Source organism: Lontra canadensis, unplaced genomic scaffold (genome assembly GCF_010015895.1).
Source record: "Lontra canadensis isolate GAN:19392208 unplaced genomic scaffold, GSC_riverotter_1.0 scaffold29, whole genome shotgun sequence".
NCBI lineage: Eukaryota > Metazoa > Chordata > Mammalia > Carnivora > Mustelidae > Lontra > Lontra canadensis.
Genome location: NW_022631023.1, coordinates 1,987,806 through 2,006,625, shown reverse-complemented (window position 1 = coordinate 2,006,625; position 18,820 = coordinate 1,987,806). Strand labels below are relative to the sequence as shown.

General features: G+C 64.7%; 1 protein-coding gene across 1 annotated transcript; it reads right to left on the bottom strand.

Moving 5' to 3' along the window:
- Window positions 1-4,096: 4,096 nt before the first annotated feature.
- DNMT3L (DNA methyltransferase 3 like) lies at window positions 4,097-18,595 on the bottom strand. The gene is given in 11 exon segments (XM_032865514.1): window positions 4,097-4,421; window positions 4,424-4,560; window positions 6,609-6,694; window positions 9,266-9,405; window positions 10,035-10,110; window positions 12,422-12,510; window positions 13,544-13,628; window positions 16,094-16,265; window positions 17,186-17,298; window positions 17,377-17,456; window positions 18,256-18,595. Coding segments are annotated over 11 exon segments (1,344 nt in total). The 3' UTR covers window positions 4,097-4,395.
- Between the last annotated feature and the right edge of the window lie 225 nt (window positions 18,596-18,820).

The window sequence follows — 18,820 nt, the reverse complement described above, 5'->3', positions numbered from 1 at the left end:
TGGTCTGGAAAGGGCCCTCAGCTCCCTTCCCCACCCTGCCCAGCGCCCTTGGCCTGCACTGCGCGGCCAGGCCGGGTGAGTCACTGTTCCACCACGTCCCGCGCAGGCCAGGTACGAGCCAGGGAGGTAGGCGGGGCCGCAAGGGAATGGGGTGTCCTTCCTGCAGAGGCGGCCCCTGGAGAGGCCTGGGATCCCAGGCGCCCCACCTCTGGTGTCCGGGGAGCTGGCAGGCGCAGTGCGTCCTCACCCAGTCCCCGGACCCTCTCCAAGTCCGCTTCCCAGGCTGATGGGGAGGCAGAGGCCGGCGCAGGAGAAGGCAGGGTGTAAGCGAGGGCCAAGCAAGGAGGGCTCCCCCGACCGCGCCCCCTCTAGCAGGCTGCCTGCCCCTCCAGCAAAGACTAGCGCGCACCTACTGCAGGCCAGGGACTCTGTGGGCGCGAGGGGTCCGCTCCGAAAACACAATCTGTGCTCCGTGGAAGTGATTATTCCGGTGCAAACGGGAGCGGAAGCGGGGGAGGGGGTGGCAGGACGAGGGGCCGCCGAGCAGGGCGCGCAGGGAGGGGCGGGACCTGCAGGTGAAACCGGGGCGGGGAGCGCGGGCGGAGAGCTCCGGGGCTTCCCCCCTTCCCGGCAGGCTAGACCCTTAGGGTGTAGGATTTCAACGGGACAAGCGGGACTCCCTCCCCTTTAGTCGGGGAGGGGGCGGCCAGGGGGCCAGGAGGGGACTCCGTTCACGTGTCCAGTGGGGGCACCGGCCGTCTGAACTTGGGGCGCCGTGAAGGGGGCGGGAGGCGGGGACCCAGAGGAAAGGTTAAAATCCGGCTAGGAGAGCACCGTGTGGCCGTGAACCGGCTCCCGCAGGGGCTCGGGACGCTGCCTACTCCCGGGCCGGAACGGAAAACGGAAAACGTTGCCGTCCTAGGCCGCAGTTTGAACAAATGTAGCGGGGGGCGCTTGGGGGAGGGGCGCCGGGTCAGGCCCGGTGGGCCTGGACGGAGACGCGATGTCGGTGGCCTGGCTGCCCCCGGGGCTGGCGGCGTTGGCAGCGGAGAGCCCGTCCGGGGGGCCCCGCCCAGGCCAAATCCGCAGGAGAGGCGCATCAGTGGCCGCGGGACACCTCCACCTCCCAGCCCTCCGGGGTCCCGCCCCGCGAGCAAATCCCGGGGCTCCCTCTGACTGGGGGGGGGGGGCTACGCTGCACTGATTGGCCGACGCCTGGGCAGCGCTCCGCCTCCGGAGGCCCCCGCGGGGAGCCCACGTGGCCCGTGGGAGGGGCCAGGGGAGGGGCCAGGGGAGGGGCCAGGGGAGGGGCCAGGGGAGGGGCGGACCCCAAGTGCGAGGGGCTTTTAGGCGCTGGGAAGGGTGCGCAGTCGGTGGGTCCGGAAGCGCGACGCAGCCCGGGCCTGCTCCAGGGCAGCGGGGAGGGAGGGGCTCGGGGCTCGGAGGGGTAACCTGGGGGCTGAGGGGCGCTGCGGTGCCACCGGTCCCGTCAGGAATGAGGGCTGGGACGCAGCGCAGGGGCTGTTTGTTGAGGGGATTTCTAGCCGGTCGGGGCCGTGGGGGAAGGGACGCCTCGGCTTGGTACATGCATGCTGGTTCCAGTCCCCGCGGCTTCCCAGGAGCTGTGTGACCTCGGGGAGTCACTTAACTCCGCTGTGCCTGCGCGTTCCCGTTGGCCAAGTGGGAACAGTCAAAGAGCAGCGGGTTCCCGTGAGGGGCTCGTGAGCTGACACACGGAACGTTCGCACTGACACTGGCGCGTGGGTCACAAACAGTTATTTTATGGAAAAGCAGACCAGCCCTCGGGGCTCCCTGAAGTTGGCAGGTTTCCGTTTCTTCCCCTTCAGGGCGACCATGTTTCCCAGGCGGTCAGAGGCTGCGGAGGGAGAATCTGCTGGAGGAGCATCTAGGCGGCCCTGGGCACCAAGCGGGGTGGTGTTCAAGCTGGGGATCAAGGTCTCCGCCGTGGGAGGGGGCGGTGTGCACTTGGATGCCGAGACCCAGGCTTCCTGAGCAGCTCCCTGGGGGTCGGCACAGCCTGGACATGGGGGCAGCCCTCAGCGGGGTCCCTGGTCCAGGGAGCCCATCTTTTCTCCAGCGGGTGTGCCTGTTTCCTGGGGAAGCCGGACGTCAGCGCCACAGGCTTGACACCTCAAAGCAACAGAAATGCATGGTCTGTGAGTTCGGGAGGCTGCTGCCTGGATTCACAGCTCCTCCGGGGTCTCTGGGCGGGGCTTCTGCTGTCTTCTGCTCCTGGTGGCCCCAGGATCTCTTGGCTTCTCTGTCTCCAGGGTCATGATCTTCCCTGTACCAGGTCAGGTCTCCCTCTGCCTCCCCTGACAAGGACCTTCGTGATCACATTTAGGGCCTCCCCAGGGTAATCCTGGACAATCTTCCCATCTGATGTCACCGTATCGGCAGCATCCTTTCTGGCCACAGAAGGTGACATTCACAAGCTCCAGGGATCAGGACAGGGACACCTTTTGGGGTCTGTGGGTGGGATTAAATACTTGGAGCCTCTCAAGGCATTTGAGAATAGGGGCAGCTCTGGGCCCCTCCTGGGGTGCGGTCACGGTCTGTCCCAGAGCTTGGCGTCGATCCTAGGAACCTCGGATCACGGACTGAGCCACTCGGGCACCTCTGACCTCGATTTCATTACTCATCTTGCTAAATTCACCCCTGGCCCCTAGACCTGGGACCCCAAAGCCCAGGGACTATTCTGTCCACCCATGAGAGAGGGTTTATGTGGACTCAGGGAGGATTTCTGAATTAGTCAGGCTTCTCTACAACCGATGGCAAGGATGGGCTCGCAGAACTACCGAGGCTCAATAAATCCGAAATGTGGGGGGCGCACTGGGTGGCCAGAGACCCGGGGAGGAGGGGTCACCAGAGTCCACAGGCCATCTGCCGGAGAGGGCCCTGCTCAGAGGTCAGCCTGTTCCCTCAGGCTTCTCGGGTGGGCAGAGGCCCGCTGTCTCCGGCCCCCGGGCCGCTGTAACAAGACAGCACACACTGATGGTTTCTGAACGGTGGAGATGTGCGGCCCACAGCTCCAGAGGCTGCAAGTCCCAGGCCTGGGGCCGGCTGCGCGGGTGACAGTCCTCCTCCTGGCCACACACCTGTTGCGCACCCTCATGTGGCATCCCCATCTGGCATCCCCATACGGCACGAGGGGCAAGGAACCACTCTGGGCCTCTTCAGTGAGGGCACTCGTCCCATTCCTGAGTCACCTCCCCAAACATGTCCTGACACCACCGTCCTGGGGGTTCGGACTTCAGCGTACGACTTGGGGGGAGGTGACACAGACCTGCAGACCGCCTGCCCTCCCGTCGTGGAAGGTCATCTGCTCCATTCCGGGCCCACCAATTTAAACATCAAACTCATCCAAAAACACCTTCACGGAAACATCCAGAATAACATTGGAGCAAATATCTGGGCCCCGTGGCCCAGCGAAGTCAGAACATAAAATTAATCCTTACCACGAATATTCTACTTCAAGGTATTTTTTAAAAAAGATCTTCAGGAGGTCCAATTTTAGCCCCACTTTTCCTCTGCAAGGTGTGCACACGGCTCCCAGCGCCGGCATGGGCCCCAGGGGCTCGTCGCCCCTGCCCGGACGCCCAGGACAAGCTGTCTGTTACCGTCTAATCTGCATCCCTGGGGGATTCCCGGGCTCATCGGGAAAGATCCCTTTGGGATTCATTACGTGTGACTTGAAGCCAGCTCTGCGACCGGCTGGGGTGTGCAGGGGTCCCACCTTCTGTGAGCAAGTCCCTCTCATGCGAGGGGCCCCAGCGGGCTTGTGCCTCAGGCTCGGATCTGGCCTGAGTGGCCTGCTCTGTCCTTCTGTCTGTGCTCCCTTTGCTTGCCAAGTGTGATATTCTGTGATGTCCTGCGGCTATCGTCAGGCTGGGTGGTTTTCATGACCACGGCCAACAGCGGTCACATGCCAGCATGGCCAAGGGCGCCCAGGGAGCGCAGGCCAGGCCGCTCAGGACAACGGGTCCTGCTCATCTCCGCCCACCCCCGACCCGCCCCGTCCCACAGGATACAGTAGAGGCCGACCTTACACACAGAAACACAAGAATGTGATGCATAACCAGCACGATAAATATATTTTTTAACTTCTCAACCGGCACACAGAAACATTTTCAGCAGCAAACATGCTTCGTAACGGTCGGGGGCTGGGAACGTCACGCCCCCCACACCTCGGAGAAGGGCACCGCAGGGCTGGGCCCTCATCACCACACCCAAAGGGAAGACACGTCTGTGGCAACCTTGGAAAATCCAAAATCAAGCAAATAAAATAATCATTTGAAAGGAAAAAAGAAACAGTGTAAGGAAAGTTGCCTGGTTCTAACAAAAGTCTTTTTTCTTCATAGTAAAATAAATCATTTATAAAGAGGAAGTGAGTTCTGTTGAAAATACTTGAAATATTCTCTCAGGGGGAGAAAACAATTCTTCACCAGCTTGGCAGGTCCCTGGCCTGGAGGCTTTGCCCTCTGCCTGTCTGGAGCCAGCAGGGACAATTCGTCGTGGGGAGTCAGGGCCGAGTGCCTGCTGCCAGGGGGAGAGGGAGGCTCATTACCACCCCGAGCTGCCCACGGCCCTGAGGACCAGAGCGGGGGGGGGGGGGGGGGGGCGGAGGTGGCGGCACATGGGGAAGTTGCTGGTGCCCATCCCGCTAGACAACCCAGAGGTCTCTAAGAGAAGTGTCCTTAGAAGACCTGGCCCTTCTCCTGGGACTCTCCCAGCCAGCGGTAGAAGATGAGCCGTCCTGGCGGTAGGGGACGAGATGGAACCCCCTCCCCCGACCCAGGGAGGAGCTGGTACCCTGGCCCCAGCTCGGCAGGTCCACCTCCCGTGGGAAGAGGCCATCGCGGAGGAAACCACACAGAAGAAAGGGCAGGACCCAGTGGGCAAGGTTGGGCAAACTGTGCTGCGCGGCATTCCCGGGGAACCCCTGTCCCCGAGAGCTGAGCCATATGGAGCAGGTCCTCCAGGGTCCTGCGGCTGCCGGCGCTGGAGGCCCCGCGCGTGGGGCCAGCCGCGGGGGAGACACACACCGCCCGCCTTGCAGTTTGAGCAGATGGCGGGGCTCACGGCTTCCAGACGCGGCAGCTGGCCCCCCACCCTGCACCCCCATCTCGGGCTCCCAGGCACCCCACCGCAGTTGGGGAACTCCTCTGGGTTTACTTCGGGGATTAAGGCCACAAATGAGGAGCCAGAAACACAAGTGCCCATCCCAGTCCCCTCCCAGATGCTTCCCCGGGGCAGCCCCTCGTCCAAGGGATGACACTGGCTGTCGGCAAAATGCTCCCACTTGCAGGGAACGTGAGGCTGGAGACAACGTGAGCCTGAGGGAAAGCGTCCGTGTGAAGACGCTGCTTCCAGCGTTGTCTCTGGGAACCAGGAGCCCCACTGCTTCCCTGGGCACCTGCATCTCCCTGGCCCCCCCTGCCCGCCCCCAAGAGGGGAGGAGGGGGAAGGACGCTGAGAGCGCGGGCGGGGCAGAAGGGGTGGCCTAACGGTCAAGGCGGTCAAGGCTTCGGAAAATGTGTGGACGCTGCTTCCCCTGGGCTCCGCCTAAACTCAGAACCTGGTGTGGGCCTGGCGAGTGCCGGGCCGGGCGGGCTCTGCCGTGATCACCGGGGCGTGCTGGCATTGGGAGGTGGGGGGACAGAAGCGTCCAGAAGCTGTCAGGAAAAGACACGACCTCGCTTGGATCCTGTCAATGTCGGTTCAACACAAGGGCAGGAGCCACAAGGCATGGGGTTGGGGGAGGGGGCGGCTGTGTCCTTAGGGGCTCTGGGGCACCGTGTGCAGCTGAAGTCAGGAGCGTGAGGGCAGGCATCCTGGGAGCAGAAAGCTGTCCAGAGCAGTGGGGCTGGGGGAAGCAGGGGTGTGGGGATGCGGGGGGCTGCGAGGCAGACGGGATGTTTGTGGGAAAGAACAGTCCCAAGAATGATCTGGCAGTGGGGGAGGGGCACGGGGGGGCCCAGAGCGCTGCGTGTTTGAGGGACTGTTGTTCAGTACAGCCCAGAAATGCATCGCGGGTGAGCCTGTGAGAGTGAGAAAGTGAGACTGAGTGTGAGCAGGCCGGTGTGGGCGTGCGCAGGGGTGTGGGTGAGCGTGCGCAGGTGCGGGTGTGAGCAGATGGGCGTCGCTGTGTGAGCAGGTGTGGGTGTGGGGATGGGTGTGAGCAGGCAGGTGTGAGTGTGTGCAGGTGGGGTGTGTAGGGCAGGGCACAGCTTCAAGGGGCTGCGGGGGGAGGCGCCCATGGCCAGGTGACGTGTGTCTGGGAGCGGGGACTCTCCTCCCGGGACTTGGGGAAGCACCGCAAAGCCCTGAGGGGAGAAGCCCGGACAGGCCCAGTGCAAGCAGCTGGGGAGAGGTCCCCAGTGTGGGAGCGGGCATTCCTGACCTTGATCATGCCCTGAATTTGGGGGGTGGACCTAAGGCCCGCCAGACCCAGCCCCTGACCTGGGCACGGAGGCCGCCTGGGCAGGGCTCTGTGTTCCTTTGGTGAAACCAACGCCACACCAGTGCCCCCTAAGCCCCCGCCAGCGCCCCCCAAGCTCCCGCGGGCCGTGGAACGCACAGGGAACCTTCTCACAGCCGGGATGTTGCTCCACACGTGCACGGCGTCCTGGACGGCTTGTCCACAGACGTCCTGGATGGTCACGGGGTCGGCCTGCAGGTGGGAATGTCGGCTGGGGAATCAGGGGGACGACCTCTGTCCCCCACGGTGCCAGCAGGCCTCAGCCACCCTGGGCACCACGTCGGGCCCTCCTGACTGTGTCTCTGGCTACTGTGCTTGTGTGTCACATCTGTTTCCCTTTATGACCTTATGAGGGAAAGAGGCTGAGATTGTGTCGTAAAACTTCTCTCGCGTGGACTTCCCATTTCCTCATTCCCCTGGGTCGCAGGCGCGGGTTCCCCTCCGCTCCAGCACAGAGGAAGACCCCCGCTGCAGGACAGTGACGTCCGTCCGTCCGTCCGCGGTCTTGCTGCTAAGGCTCTTTTGCTTCGGGAAGATAAAAGGCTTTGTTGGGAGAAAAGAGTTTTCTGAAAGGCTGGCCTCGGGAGCCGGGGGCTGCCTGGATCCTGGAGCCCCTGAAGCATGGGGTGAGGGTGGGAGGGAGATGGACCCTCCACCAATGGGAGAGGGAGCCACAGGAGGGAGGGGGCATCAAGGAGAAACTGAGGCAGGAAGCCCCCTGGTCCCCGACACCCAGCTGGACACAGGCTGAGTCTGCCTGCGCGCACTGTTCCCAAGCCCATCGCTGTGGACACACGGGCCTCCTGCACACACAGGCCCGGCGGGAGAGACACGCAGCGGCTGCCTGTTCCACATGGACAGATGTTTCTTGATTTGTCCCCCAGAACCCACCACCGGGACCTGCCCGGGCGGCCAGGGAATGAGGCTGGTGAGCGGCCCCGGAGCCCGGTTCTCTACAACACGTGCTCGGGCCTCCAGGTCAGAGCCGGCCCTTCCGTTCTGGACACCGAGGGCTACGAATCTTGTCTCACATCCCCTCCCGCTCCAGGCGGGGCTGGCCCCCCAGGATGGAATCCCCGAGAGGAGGCAGACTCACAGGCCGCCCTCCTGGAGGACGTAGAGACACGAGAACGTGGAAATGCCGCGCTCCAAACTGCGCGGAGGTGAACAGACGTTTAACCTCAGACCCCGTCACAGGCCCTAGAAACGTGGCCCATCCGGGGACAGTCAGCGGAAGTCTTTGCTGCGGGGAGGACGCCGCGCCCGGGCCTGTCACCCACCCTGGGTGTCTCCACGGGGCTCCCCCCGCTGAGAAGGCTGGGTGTCGTCAGCACCCGATCGCCTCGTTCTCGTTTGTCGCCCCGACTACCGTCATCAACGTGCATGTTCCGTGCCTCCCCTGTTTCTGCGGGGTTCTGAGACGAAGCTCTCTCTCCTTTGGAAGCCGACACGCGGCTGTTGCGAATGTTTGTGCAGAACACCGGTCACCCACCAGGGCGAAAACACATGGCACCATGTGCGGCACGTCTAGGTCTCCCCACCCCGGCAGGAACGCACGTGCACGGCAAGACGGGGGCTGTTAGAGACAATGCGGGGCGCAGGGAGCGCGGGACCCATTTCTGGGACAGGCAGACCCGGACGGGGTGTCCCGCCAACGCCGCGCTCCGACAGCGTCCCACAGGCGCCTGCACCACGAGACAAGGGCAGGGCACCGCAGGTGTGACGTCGGACGGGAAGACGACTGCTCTCTGCAGAGGACCAGCCCAGATACCCAGAAAGTCTAACCGAGTGGGCAGAAACCGCTGTGATCCTCAAGGTGACGCGGTAAGGCCATGGAGCCAAAGGAGCCCGACGGACAGCGCCTTGAGTTGCGCACACATCCGAACCCGCCAGATGGCAAGGCGGGAGGTCCGAAAACTCTCAGGGGGACCCAGGCCCCCACGCAGCAGGACTGCAAGGAAGAATGTGCACCCCCGTGGGCCTGTGTCTCCAGCGGGGGGCTGGGGCCGGGACTGCTCCACGGCAAATGGTTGAAGCCGCGAGGATGACAGCCCTTGGTGCACGCACGCCTCCCGGGGCCGTCCCACAGACGCCCACACACGCCCTGCATCAGTCCTTTTTTGCAACTGAGCAAAGTAAAGCACAAAACACGCCATTGAAGCGGTAAACGAGGGCGGCCGGTCTGCAGCAGAGGGGCCCGGGGGGCTGGTTCAGGCGAAAGACTCCGCAGATCTGAGGCATCTGCGTAAAGCAGCCCCGAGGTAGCCAGGCGAGGGGACAGGGCCCGGTGGCCAGGAGCTTTCCTCTGTGAGTGTGGGGCGGTCGTCCTGAGAGGGGACGCCAGGCCCCAAGGGTGTCCTGTCCCAGGGGGTCAGTGCTGGAGGGCCCTGGCCAGGGGAGCCCAGGGCGGCTGCTCTCAGGGTCAGAATTCAGGGGGGCAGAGAGAACACCCAAGGCTGTTGGTGCCCAGAGGCCGAAGGCCCTGTGGGTCTGTGCGCGTGTGTGGCGTGTGCCCGCGTGCATGGCGTACGGAGGTGTTTCTGGGCACGGACGGGAGCCCCACGCTGGCATGTGCGGAAGGAAGTGCAGGAATCACGAGCTGCGGGACGCCCTCCAAGGCCACCGCAGGGTCTGTGCCTCGGGAGAGCAGCGGGCCTTCCTGAGTCCCGAGAAGGGGAGGCTCCGGGTGGGGCCGTGAGCCCTGCTGTCCCCGGGGAGGCCACCCTGACCCGCCCTGACGCCCTCCCGGACTGTGGCTCGTACCTCCAGGAAGCGAGTGGCTACGCGCCGGTCATCTTGGCTCAGCACCAGATTGTCCACGAACATCCAGAAGAAGGGCTGCCTGCTGCCTGGGCTGGGCCTGGCGTACTGCAGGACGCGGTGGAACTGGAACAGGTACCACACTGGGGGGGTGCAGGGGTGGGGGGAGGGTGCCCAGTGAGGGGGTGCGGTGTGGGGGGAGGCTAAGGAGCTGGGGGAGGGGGGGCAGGTGTGGGGAGGGGTGCTGAGGGGCTGGGGAGGCAGGGGTGACTGTGGGACAGCCATTCCGGTGTGGCTGGCCTGGCCTGGGCCCTCACATGCTCCCCAGGGCAGGCCTGTCCCCTCCAGAGTGACTGGGCCTCAAGGGCCCTGGGGTCCGTGTGGCCCCGGGTGCCTCCCCCAGCCTCCCCCAGCGCGCCCGCATCAGGAAGGGACCGAGACACTTAAAATAGCGCAGGGCGAGAGGTGCCCGCGAGCAAAGTGCTTGTCTGTGTCCGGGAGAGCGCGTGCGACAGAGACATGGCACACGGCAGGTGGGGGCCGGGCAGCTTCTGGGGTGACAGATTCCCCACCCCCACTGTCCGGTGCAGTGTGGCTTCCCGTGGCTCAAACCCACCAGACCATACCCGCCAAGGGGGCAGGCTGCTCATGCAGGGGAGGCCCGGGGATGGCTGTTTGTAGGAACGCAGGCTGCTGGCGAACGCTGCTGTCGCTCAGGTGCAGGACGGTGGGGACAAGAGGGCCGTGACGTGGGCAGGCCGTCGTGTCTTACCTGGCGGGTGGTCGCAGGCCTGGCCAACGGGGGGTGTGGCACCATATACGAGGTCGAACGGGCCCCACGCTTCCACCTGCCAGAGACGGGCACACTGCCGATGGCCACGCGGGACAGCCCTGTCCTGCCACATGCTCGTGCAGCCCAAGTGCCCCCACAGCAGCGGGCCCCCCGTGTGTCCCGGTGGGTGGCTTGTGATGGGGTTGAGACCCCACAGGGCCCCGGTGGGACAGTGAGGCCCACCAGGTCAGACCTGCCACAGTGGCTTTTGGTGGTCCCGGCCTCAGGGACACACGGAGCCCAGCCTCTGTCCTCTGAGGAGTGGCCAGCACCCTGCAGGGCATGTGGGGTCTGAGGTGACCCCTCTGCGTCTTACAGAACCGCCCCAGGAAGGTCAGCACAGTGACTGGCTGGGATTCACACGGATTCTGTGTGCGCCCCTGACGCGATAGCCGGTGGCCGGGAGCTGACCGCTGGCCACCACCTGCCCCGCCAGCCATCAGGAGCCGTCAGCCGGCCATGCAGGCCCAGGAAAAAGACAAAATCCATCCCAACTCATACCCGGGCAGACAACAGAGGACGCTCTTCAACCACAGGGACCCAAGCACCCCTCTCCGGGGGCCCGAGGGATTCCCGCTAATGACAGTTCTAGGCCCTGTCATTCTATTAAATAAAGAAATTAATAAGAGACCCAGATACCTGACGACTGGTTTTCTGACAACCCCAAGCTGCTAACCAAGAGCCCACATCCCATGATATGCCCCTAATCCTTGCATCCCCTCCAGCCGGTCCCCGTGTCCCCCCCAGGGCTAATAACATGCAGTGTGCCCCTGGGGGCGTCTGGCCGCTGGGCTCAGGGTCGGCAGGGTCATCTGCACAGAAGAGAGGGCGTCAGGGGGAGAAGCCGAGCGTGGCTGACGGTCCCAACAGTCAGCTGCTCGTCCCCGGAACCTGGGGCAGCAAAGTTTTGCACAGAGAAAAACCGAGTCTAAGCGAGGACCTCCAGGTCCCCCACAGCTGCCGGCCCCCCTCCAGCCTGGACCAGAGCCGTCCGGGACAGCCGCAGCAGGTGCAGGGGCGGACCGCTGCTCCCCACCTCTAGGAGGGGCTGCCAACAGCGTGGCCTGCGTCACGGGCCTCGCGAAAGGAAGTGAGCCCGGAGGGGCGGTGTGGGCGCTGAGGGACGCCACGCACCCCTGAGCTGGGCTTGCTGGAACAGGTGTCCCCAGGGCTACGGAGAGAACACAGGTTTCCAGTACTGCATCAGGAACGCTGCCACACGTCACTGATCGCAGGTGTCACGGGACTACCGATGAGGCTTGCCACAGAAGATGGGTGTCCCGCCTTGTTCCCAACCGCGGGGAAGGCGGGTGTCCGCGAGCTTAGCTGAGGGGCAGGGAGATGCCCTGGGCAAGGGAGGCCTCGTGTCACCCGCCTGTCCCACACCCTGTCTTACCCTTGAGGGATGACCTTGCCCTGGGGTCTGGGAGAAGCATTATGCAGGGATGGGCTCCAGAAAGGCCCCACGAGGGGTCGTCTAAAAGGGATGAGGTGAGGGCAGACGGGGGGTCTTGGAGGAGGCCCATGGGCATGGCGTTTAAGGGTGTGGGGCTCAGGTGTGCCCCACAAAGACACGGCACCAGCTTTGGGGCAGGAGGGCCCGGGGTGTGACAAGGCTGCCCGGCTTTCCCAGGCGCAGCCAGAGAGGAGGGCCAGCCCCTCGGACCACCGGCTCCGGGCCTGACAGGGGGCAGAGCCATGGGGCAGGGACAGCACAACCCCACGCAGGCCCCTCCTCGTGGCTGGCCGCCCCCTTCAGCAGCCGGCACTCCCGGCCCAGACGCCCTGACCACGGCTGGTGGCTCTCAGCCCCCTCTCCTGCGCCAGAGACCGACAGACCAGGTCCTCCTGCCCCGGGGCCACCAGGGGAGGCTGCCCAGCCCCCGCCCCTCAGCCGCAAAGGGCTGCTGGCCTAGCCGGGGCCTCCTGAGTCATCTCAAGGCACTTCCTCCCAGGCCGCTGTCCCAGCCAGCAAGAGACAGCCTTCGAGGGAGCCAGAACATTCCGTTGTTGTGTTTGGAGAGTGCCCCCAGCGATGAGCTGCTGGGTTCCAGACTTTCTTTGAGACCCCGGGCGGGGCTGGAGCCTGCTGTCTGGGCCGCGCTGTCCCCGGTGCCAGGAGTGGCCCCTGGGATCTCCACACCTTGGTGGGGACGTCAGGCCCACGGCTCTGCTCTGGGCTGTGGGCAGCGTGGGGCCCACAAACACGGTCCTCTCCTCTCTCCCCTGCCTCCGGGTGCCATCCCTGCCACCCCCCGCCCCCCACCCCCGGATCTCCCACACACCTGCGCTCGTCCTGGCACCCGGGGGCACGCAGCAGCACTTACGTCCTTCCTCACGACATCTGTGACATCGTCCAGGTGCCTCAGTCCCCCCGGGGTAGAGCCGCTCTCCAGGAAGCCCAGACTCACGAGCTCTGCGTGGGGAGACATGAGGAGGGCTCGGAAAGGCCGGTGCGTGGCCCCCGCAGTACAAAACGGCCAACGGCTGATCCGAAACCACGAGCAAACGCTCGCTGGTTCACGAGCTGACGGGGCTGAGGACGACGCTGTGTGCGACGTCACACGCCAAGCCAGCAAAGCCCCCGGGTGCTGATTTAAGAAACTCAAGGGATTGTTGCAAAACCAGGCCTTCTGGGGCTGTGGTGTCAGGCTCTGGGTTAGGAAACCCGCCAGGCCGTGGTGTTCCGGCGGATGTCACCCGGCCAGGCTGTGGGACGCGTGGGCGTGGTGGCGGGAGCCCTCGGCCTGCGGCTGGGAAGAGTCATCCAGAGAGGACCTCACTGACTAGACCAAGGGAAGCAGCCTCGGGGTGGGGAGGCCGGGGCGGTGACTCCTGGCTCCTTCTGCCGGCCGCTGCCCGCTCTGGCCGCAGGCCCCTGGTCCACAGCATGCCCACAGGCCGCCTTGGCCGCGGTGCGCAAGGCCCAGAGCCCAGAGCCCGGAATGGAATGAATGAATCCCCCAAATCCATTTGGCCAGAGACTAAGAAGTGGTTTTGTGGGTTCCTCTCATGTCTACTGCGCCCAGAAGAATCCAGAGGATTTCCAAAGGCACCAGCAGGTGGGGGTCAGTGAGGGGCCCAGGGGGCAGGGGCAGGACCCCCAGCAAGGCTGGAAGGCATCACGTGGCTGGCAAGCTGGGGGTCTGTGTAGAGAGGGAGAGGTGGGCAGCCCTGTGGGGCAGTCAGGCACGTGGCGAAGTCTGGAATGGACTTCGTGTTCGGTGGCCGTGGGCGGGCCGCGGCTGGTGGGGCCCTCTAGGAGGACCGCCTGGGCCCACGGCCCCACTTCGAGACATTTCGCACCCACGCTTGCTTCCTGCGTGTTGGCTCCCAGGAGGGAGCCCCGGGCTCCTCTCCCACCCTGCCCGCCCGCCTGCCGCCCAACCCTCAGGGAACATTCTTGGGTCCGTCCCCAGGGCAGGACCCACAGGCCTCACTACACTCACCTCTCCTGATGTCCCCAAAGAGGGACAGCACCCGGACTGGCTCTCTCTTCCACACGGGCACCGTTTTATACGTCTCCAGCGAATTCTATTAAAAACACAATTCTCGAGGTGACGGCTGCAGAGCCCCTGAGGCACCAGGAAAAGTCTTTCTGGTCCTGCAGAGGCATTTCCCGACCGAGGGAGACACCCCTGAACGCACCTCCAGGCCAGACTGGCCCTGCCCCCACCCCCAGGTGGCCTCCCAGGCTGAGGTCTCTAGCCCTGACCGCCGCCGGGTCATCTCCAGCGTGGAGAAGGCAGGAGCGAGGGACTTTTCCTGATGGTGGAGGAAGGAAAGTGGATCCTGAGAGGAAGCACTTCCTCTGGGCTTCTTGGGGGATCCTGAGTTGGTACGACAGTGGGATTCCCCGTCCTTCCCCATGTGGGCTCTCCATGTGGTCCCCAAGCCACGGGGCAGCTCTGTGAGCTCCCAGCTGAGGACAAAGGACAGGAGAGCTTGAGGAGGACACCCACCTGCCCCTTCCAGGACGCCCACTTGTGCATCAAACATCCCAGAGCCCCTGCCTCCAGGAGGATGCACTTGGGGGTTCCTGGTGTCCCACGAACAAGGCATCAAGCTGCCATCTGGCAGAGCCCAGGCCTGAGGAGGTGACCCCGAGCCATACAGGGAAGGGTCTGCCTGGGGCTGGAGCCGATGGGTGGGGGCTGGCGAGTTCGGAGGTGTGTGTGAGGAGGGCAGTGGCTCTGATGGACCCTGGGGGCGTCCTGGTCCCCTTCTGCAGCTGTGGCGGTGGGGAGCTCCTTCCTCCTGCCCCCACCCAGCCTGACACCACTTCTGACACCAACTTCATTTCCTTTCCGAGGGGAACTTCCCGCAGCTGACAAGCGTGGTGTCTGCCTGCACGGGGACGGACTGCACTGATGGGTGGGAAGAAAGTTCTACTAGGATCGCGTGCACTTCTGTTTCCAAGAAGCACCATAAGGCCCGTCAGGCATGGAGCACAAGCTGTCCATTCTCCCGGGCAGTGCCAGGTGCCTGACAGGCCCACCCTGTGCCCAGGTGACCAGCAAGGAGGTGCGGGTGTTCCCAGAACTGTTGTGGCCAAGCAACTGGGTAAGGGTGCCCCGGGGCCAGCACCAGGTCGCAGGATAGAGGGGAGCCCGCGGAGGGAGGGAAGCACCCCAGGGTCGGCACACGCTCTCTCCCAGCCTGCTGGCACCCCCAGCCCTGCCCGTGAGACAGTGGCTCTGGCACATCCTGGGGGGCGGTGGGCAGCCCCGTCACCCCACCTGCTTCCCACCACCCAGAAAGCCCACTCCACGGAGCTGGGGGTCTGCCCTCTTCCCACGTCCACGGGGTGAGTCCTGCTGGGTGAGAAGTCTTTGCCCAACCTCCAGAAGGAGCCGGAGGCTGGAGGGGCCCGAGGCTGGGGGGGAGCCCGAGGCTGGGGGAAGCCGGAGGCTGGGGGGGAGCCCGAGGCTGGGGGGAGCCCGAGGCTGGGGGAAGCCGGAGGGTGGTGGGGAGCCCGAGGCTGCGGGGAGCCCGGGGCGGGGGGGGGCCCCAGGGTGGGGGGTAGCCCGAGGCTGGGGGAGAGCCCGAGGCTGGGGGAGCTGGAGGGGGTACCCGGTTTTGGCAGATCTGGGTGTGGGTCGCTTGCTGTCCCTGCCTGCTCCCCCAGAGCGACCACGCTTCCGTCCTAGCTTCCTGGGGCTGCCGTAACACGAAATACAAGCTATGGCCTAAAACCACTCCTGTGTGTTTGCTCTGGAGACCCAGAAACCCCAAGTCCGGGTGCAGCTGGTCTGGCTCCTTCCGGGGACTCTGAGGGAGGTCCTCCTGCCCAACATCCCTGTGCCGGCAAGAGCTCCGGCTGGCAGACGGTCCCTCCCACCGCTCACCTGTGGTCACGTGGCTGGCTTCCCTCTGGGTGTCTCCATCCCTGTCTCCTATGACACCTGTCACTGCCTTGCTGGGGCTCCCTAAGCAGGATGATCTTGCCCGGAGACCCGGAGCTAAGTTGCACCCACAGAGACCCCAGTTCCAACATCGGCCCCCGTCCCAGGAACCTCGGGCTAGGACTTGGAAGATGTAGCTCAACTCACTCGGATGAACCCACAGCTCCTGCCTAGCTCACAGCTCCTGGCCTCCACCCTCGAGAGGTCCCGCGTCCATGCCCTGTGTCCGTGACCCGTCTGTGCCCCACTGCGCTCTGTCCCTGCCTATGCCTGCTGCCTCGGGGTTTGCTCCCATTTGCCAGACTCTGCTGAGCCCCAGCCCCACCTGCCGCGAATGCTCACTCCCTGCTTGGCAGAAGCGCGACCTCCAAACCCCGGGGCTCCCCCGCCTCGTGGGGCACGCCCTCAGGGAGGAAAATGAGGCAACAGCATTTGCTTCGAGCCTGTTTCATCATCGGCTCTCAGAGCCACTAGCAGCAGAGAAACGTGACAGTCAGGGCCCTGCGCTTCGCCATCAGTCCTGGAAGCCCAGTCCCCAGCCTCCCCCGGCCCCCCTCCCCCCACCCCCGCCCCCGCCCCCTCGCTGCCCCTCACCGACTCCCGGTCACAGAAGGCCTTCAGCCCACCCCGCCACTTCTGCCGCCTCTGCAGGAGCCCGCTGCGGGGGAAGGGCAGGCACAGGAAGCACACCCAGTTGCTCATGGCCTGCGCCCTCCCCGACGTCCCGGGGCCCACCAGCGTGTCCACACACTCGAAGCAGTAGCATCTAGAGTCAAACGGTCACGGTCATGGACGCGGCCTTCCCTCGGCCACCGGGCAGCTGGGAGCCGGCTCTGGCTTCGGAGCGAGGGAGAAGCCACCCTCATGCTCCTGGGGGGGCAGGGGTGAGAATAAGCCGACCCCCGGAACGGGGCCCAGTCCCTCCCAGGAACCCAGAGTGAAGACAGCGGTGTGGGGGTGATCTGCGATTTTCCGGCAGATTCCGCAGAATCCGCTCTGGTCGCGGGAAGTCAGGGTCTCGCAGTCAAGCCGAGGGCGAGGACACCAGCCGGAAGTGGGAGGGAGACGGAAGTACAGTGGCCCAGGGGAGGACCGCAGCTGGGGCGCGTGCGGCCCTGCCTGGCCCCGAGCCTGACCGCCTGTCCCCAGGGAGCGGGTGTGCGTCACTTCCCCGCGCATGACTGAGGTTGCCGCATGCCTTGGCTCTGACAACAGTGAGGAGAAAACTCGGGGACGCAAATCTCCTAACACCCCACCGCCCCCACGTCAAGGCTCCACACCATACAAGACACTGGGCTGGAGATGGAAATCGTCTTGGGGGCACGTCCCCCACTCTCTGGCTGAGGCACCCAGAGGCTGGGCGAGCCCTAGATGGTGGGCAGGGGCTCACCGTCCCGCCTTCCCAACGGCTCTGGGCGCCCCCCATGCCGAGGCCCCCTACGGCACTGAGGTCCTACTGCCCTCCCAGCAACCCCCCACCGGGGCTGAGCCCCACCCCCGCTCCGAGCCACCTGCTGCACAGAGGCCCCCCTCTCCGGGCTGAGCACCCCTCTGAGCCCCCCCCAGAGCCACACCCCCTCGCTGAGTCCCGCCCCCCCGAACCCCAGGGCTGAGCCCCCACATACACACAAAGCCCCCCCCACCTCCTCCGCCCCCTGCCCCGCTGAGCCCCGCAACCAGCCACACCGGGTGCAGTCGGGGTTCTCACAGATGAGCAAGGTCTCCCCAGCGCAGCAGATGGAGCAGTAGGACTGGTACCCGTCATCGTCGTACAGGAAGAGACAGTCCAGAAACTTGTCCTTGGAGAGGGCAGAGCTGGGCTGGCACCTCCCCGGCCCCAAGGCCCCCAGCAAGGCCCCCCTCGGCTCCCCGCTTACCTTGCAGGGGGCGCACATGCCGCCCTCAAACAGCGGGTGCTGCGTGTGCACCCGGAAGCTCCCGCAGCAGATGCACACGTCTGAGCGCACGGGGTTGCAGCGGGGGTCGTGGCACCGGCAAACGAGCGACACACTTAGCAACGGCGGAACACAAGGAGGGCAAGGCCTGCGCACGGACAGGAGCCCCTGCTCCCGGATCGGGGGGACTCGGCCTGGTCACTGGGCCGGGTCGCCCCTGCCGGTGCACACACCCCTCTGAGAGTCCCAGCTGGCTTTTCTGGTTTGGGTTCTTTTGTTTGCAAAGATTGATAAACGGACCCTAAAATGCATATGGAGGGTGTGGGTGGCTCCTTGGGTCAGCGACTGACTCCTGATTTTGGCTTGGGTTGGGTCACGACCTCAAAGTGACCTGCCTCGGGCTGTGTGCTGGGCACCGGTGGGCTTCAGATTCTCTCTCCTTCCATCTGCCCCTCCTCCCTACCCCCCACCCCCCACACGTGTGCTCGCTCTCTCCAACGAACAAATCTTTAGAAAATGCATATGGAAACCCAAGGGATGAAAAACGGGCAAATCCACAGAGAAACACAGAAAAACAAAGAAGATTCACCGTTGCCTAACGCTGGAAAGGGGAGGCAGTACCCCAGGTGGGGTCCTGGGTTTCTTTTTGGGGGAATGAAAAGTGAAGTGAACATCTCCACTGTGGGGAAGGTTGCGTAACTCCGGGACTGTACTGGGAGACACTGGAATGGAGATTTGGGGCCCTGGGGTGGGTGCGGGGAGAGGAGCAGGACCCCTACAACGGCCACGGCCTTCTCCATGACGCTGAGCAAGGCTGGCCGCAGCTGGCTGACCTTGCCCTCTACCCCCGCCAGGGCTCACCTTCTATGTCTCTCTGGTTCACCCTGACTTCATACGCAAGAAGCTCTGAAAAATGAAACAAGAAGGGGACCGTTCCCTCTCCTGCCTTCTTCTCATGTAAACGTGGCCACGTGTCACAGGGTGACCTGATCTCACGGGAACTGAGGGGCGGCGGGGGAGGGGGTGCCATGTATGTGAATATTCCAGAAGCCTGGCACCGTAGACATGGCCCAGGCCTGGGGCTGGCACCCTCGGGGAGGGACCCGTCCTCGAATGAGCCCTCACCTCTGCAGGGCACAGGGGAAGCCGGCGGGGACAGCTCGCTGGAGCCCACCAGGATGACATCCATGCTCTGCTCCATGTCCGACTCCAGGACTGGGACAACCACATGGAGACCCCGCCGGGAGACAGGACACGGACAGAGGGAGAAAACGGCGGGTGGGCCTCTGCCTGAGAACCCTGGCTCCCAGCACGGGGGCGCACCTGATCACCCAGCTTGGGCCCCCCCTACGGTGCTGCCTACCCCTCCTGACCCAGCACCTCCAGCCAGGAAGACCTGTGGGGAGCGCCAATCATGCCCCGAGGC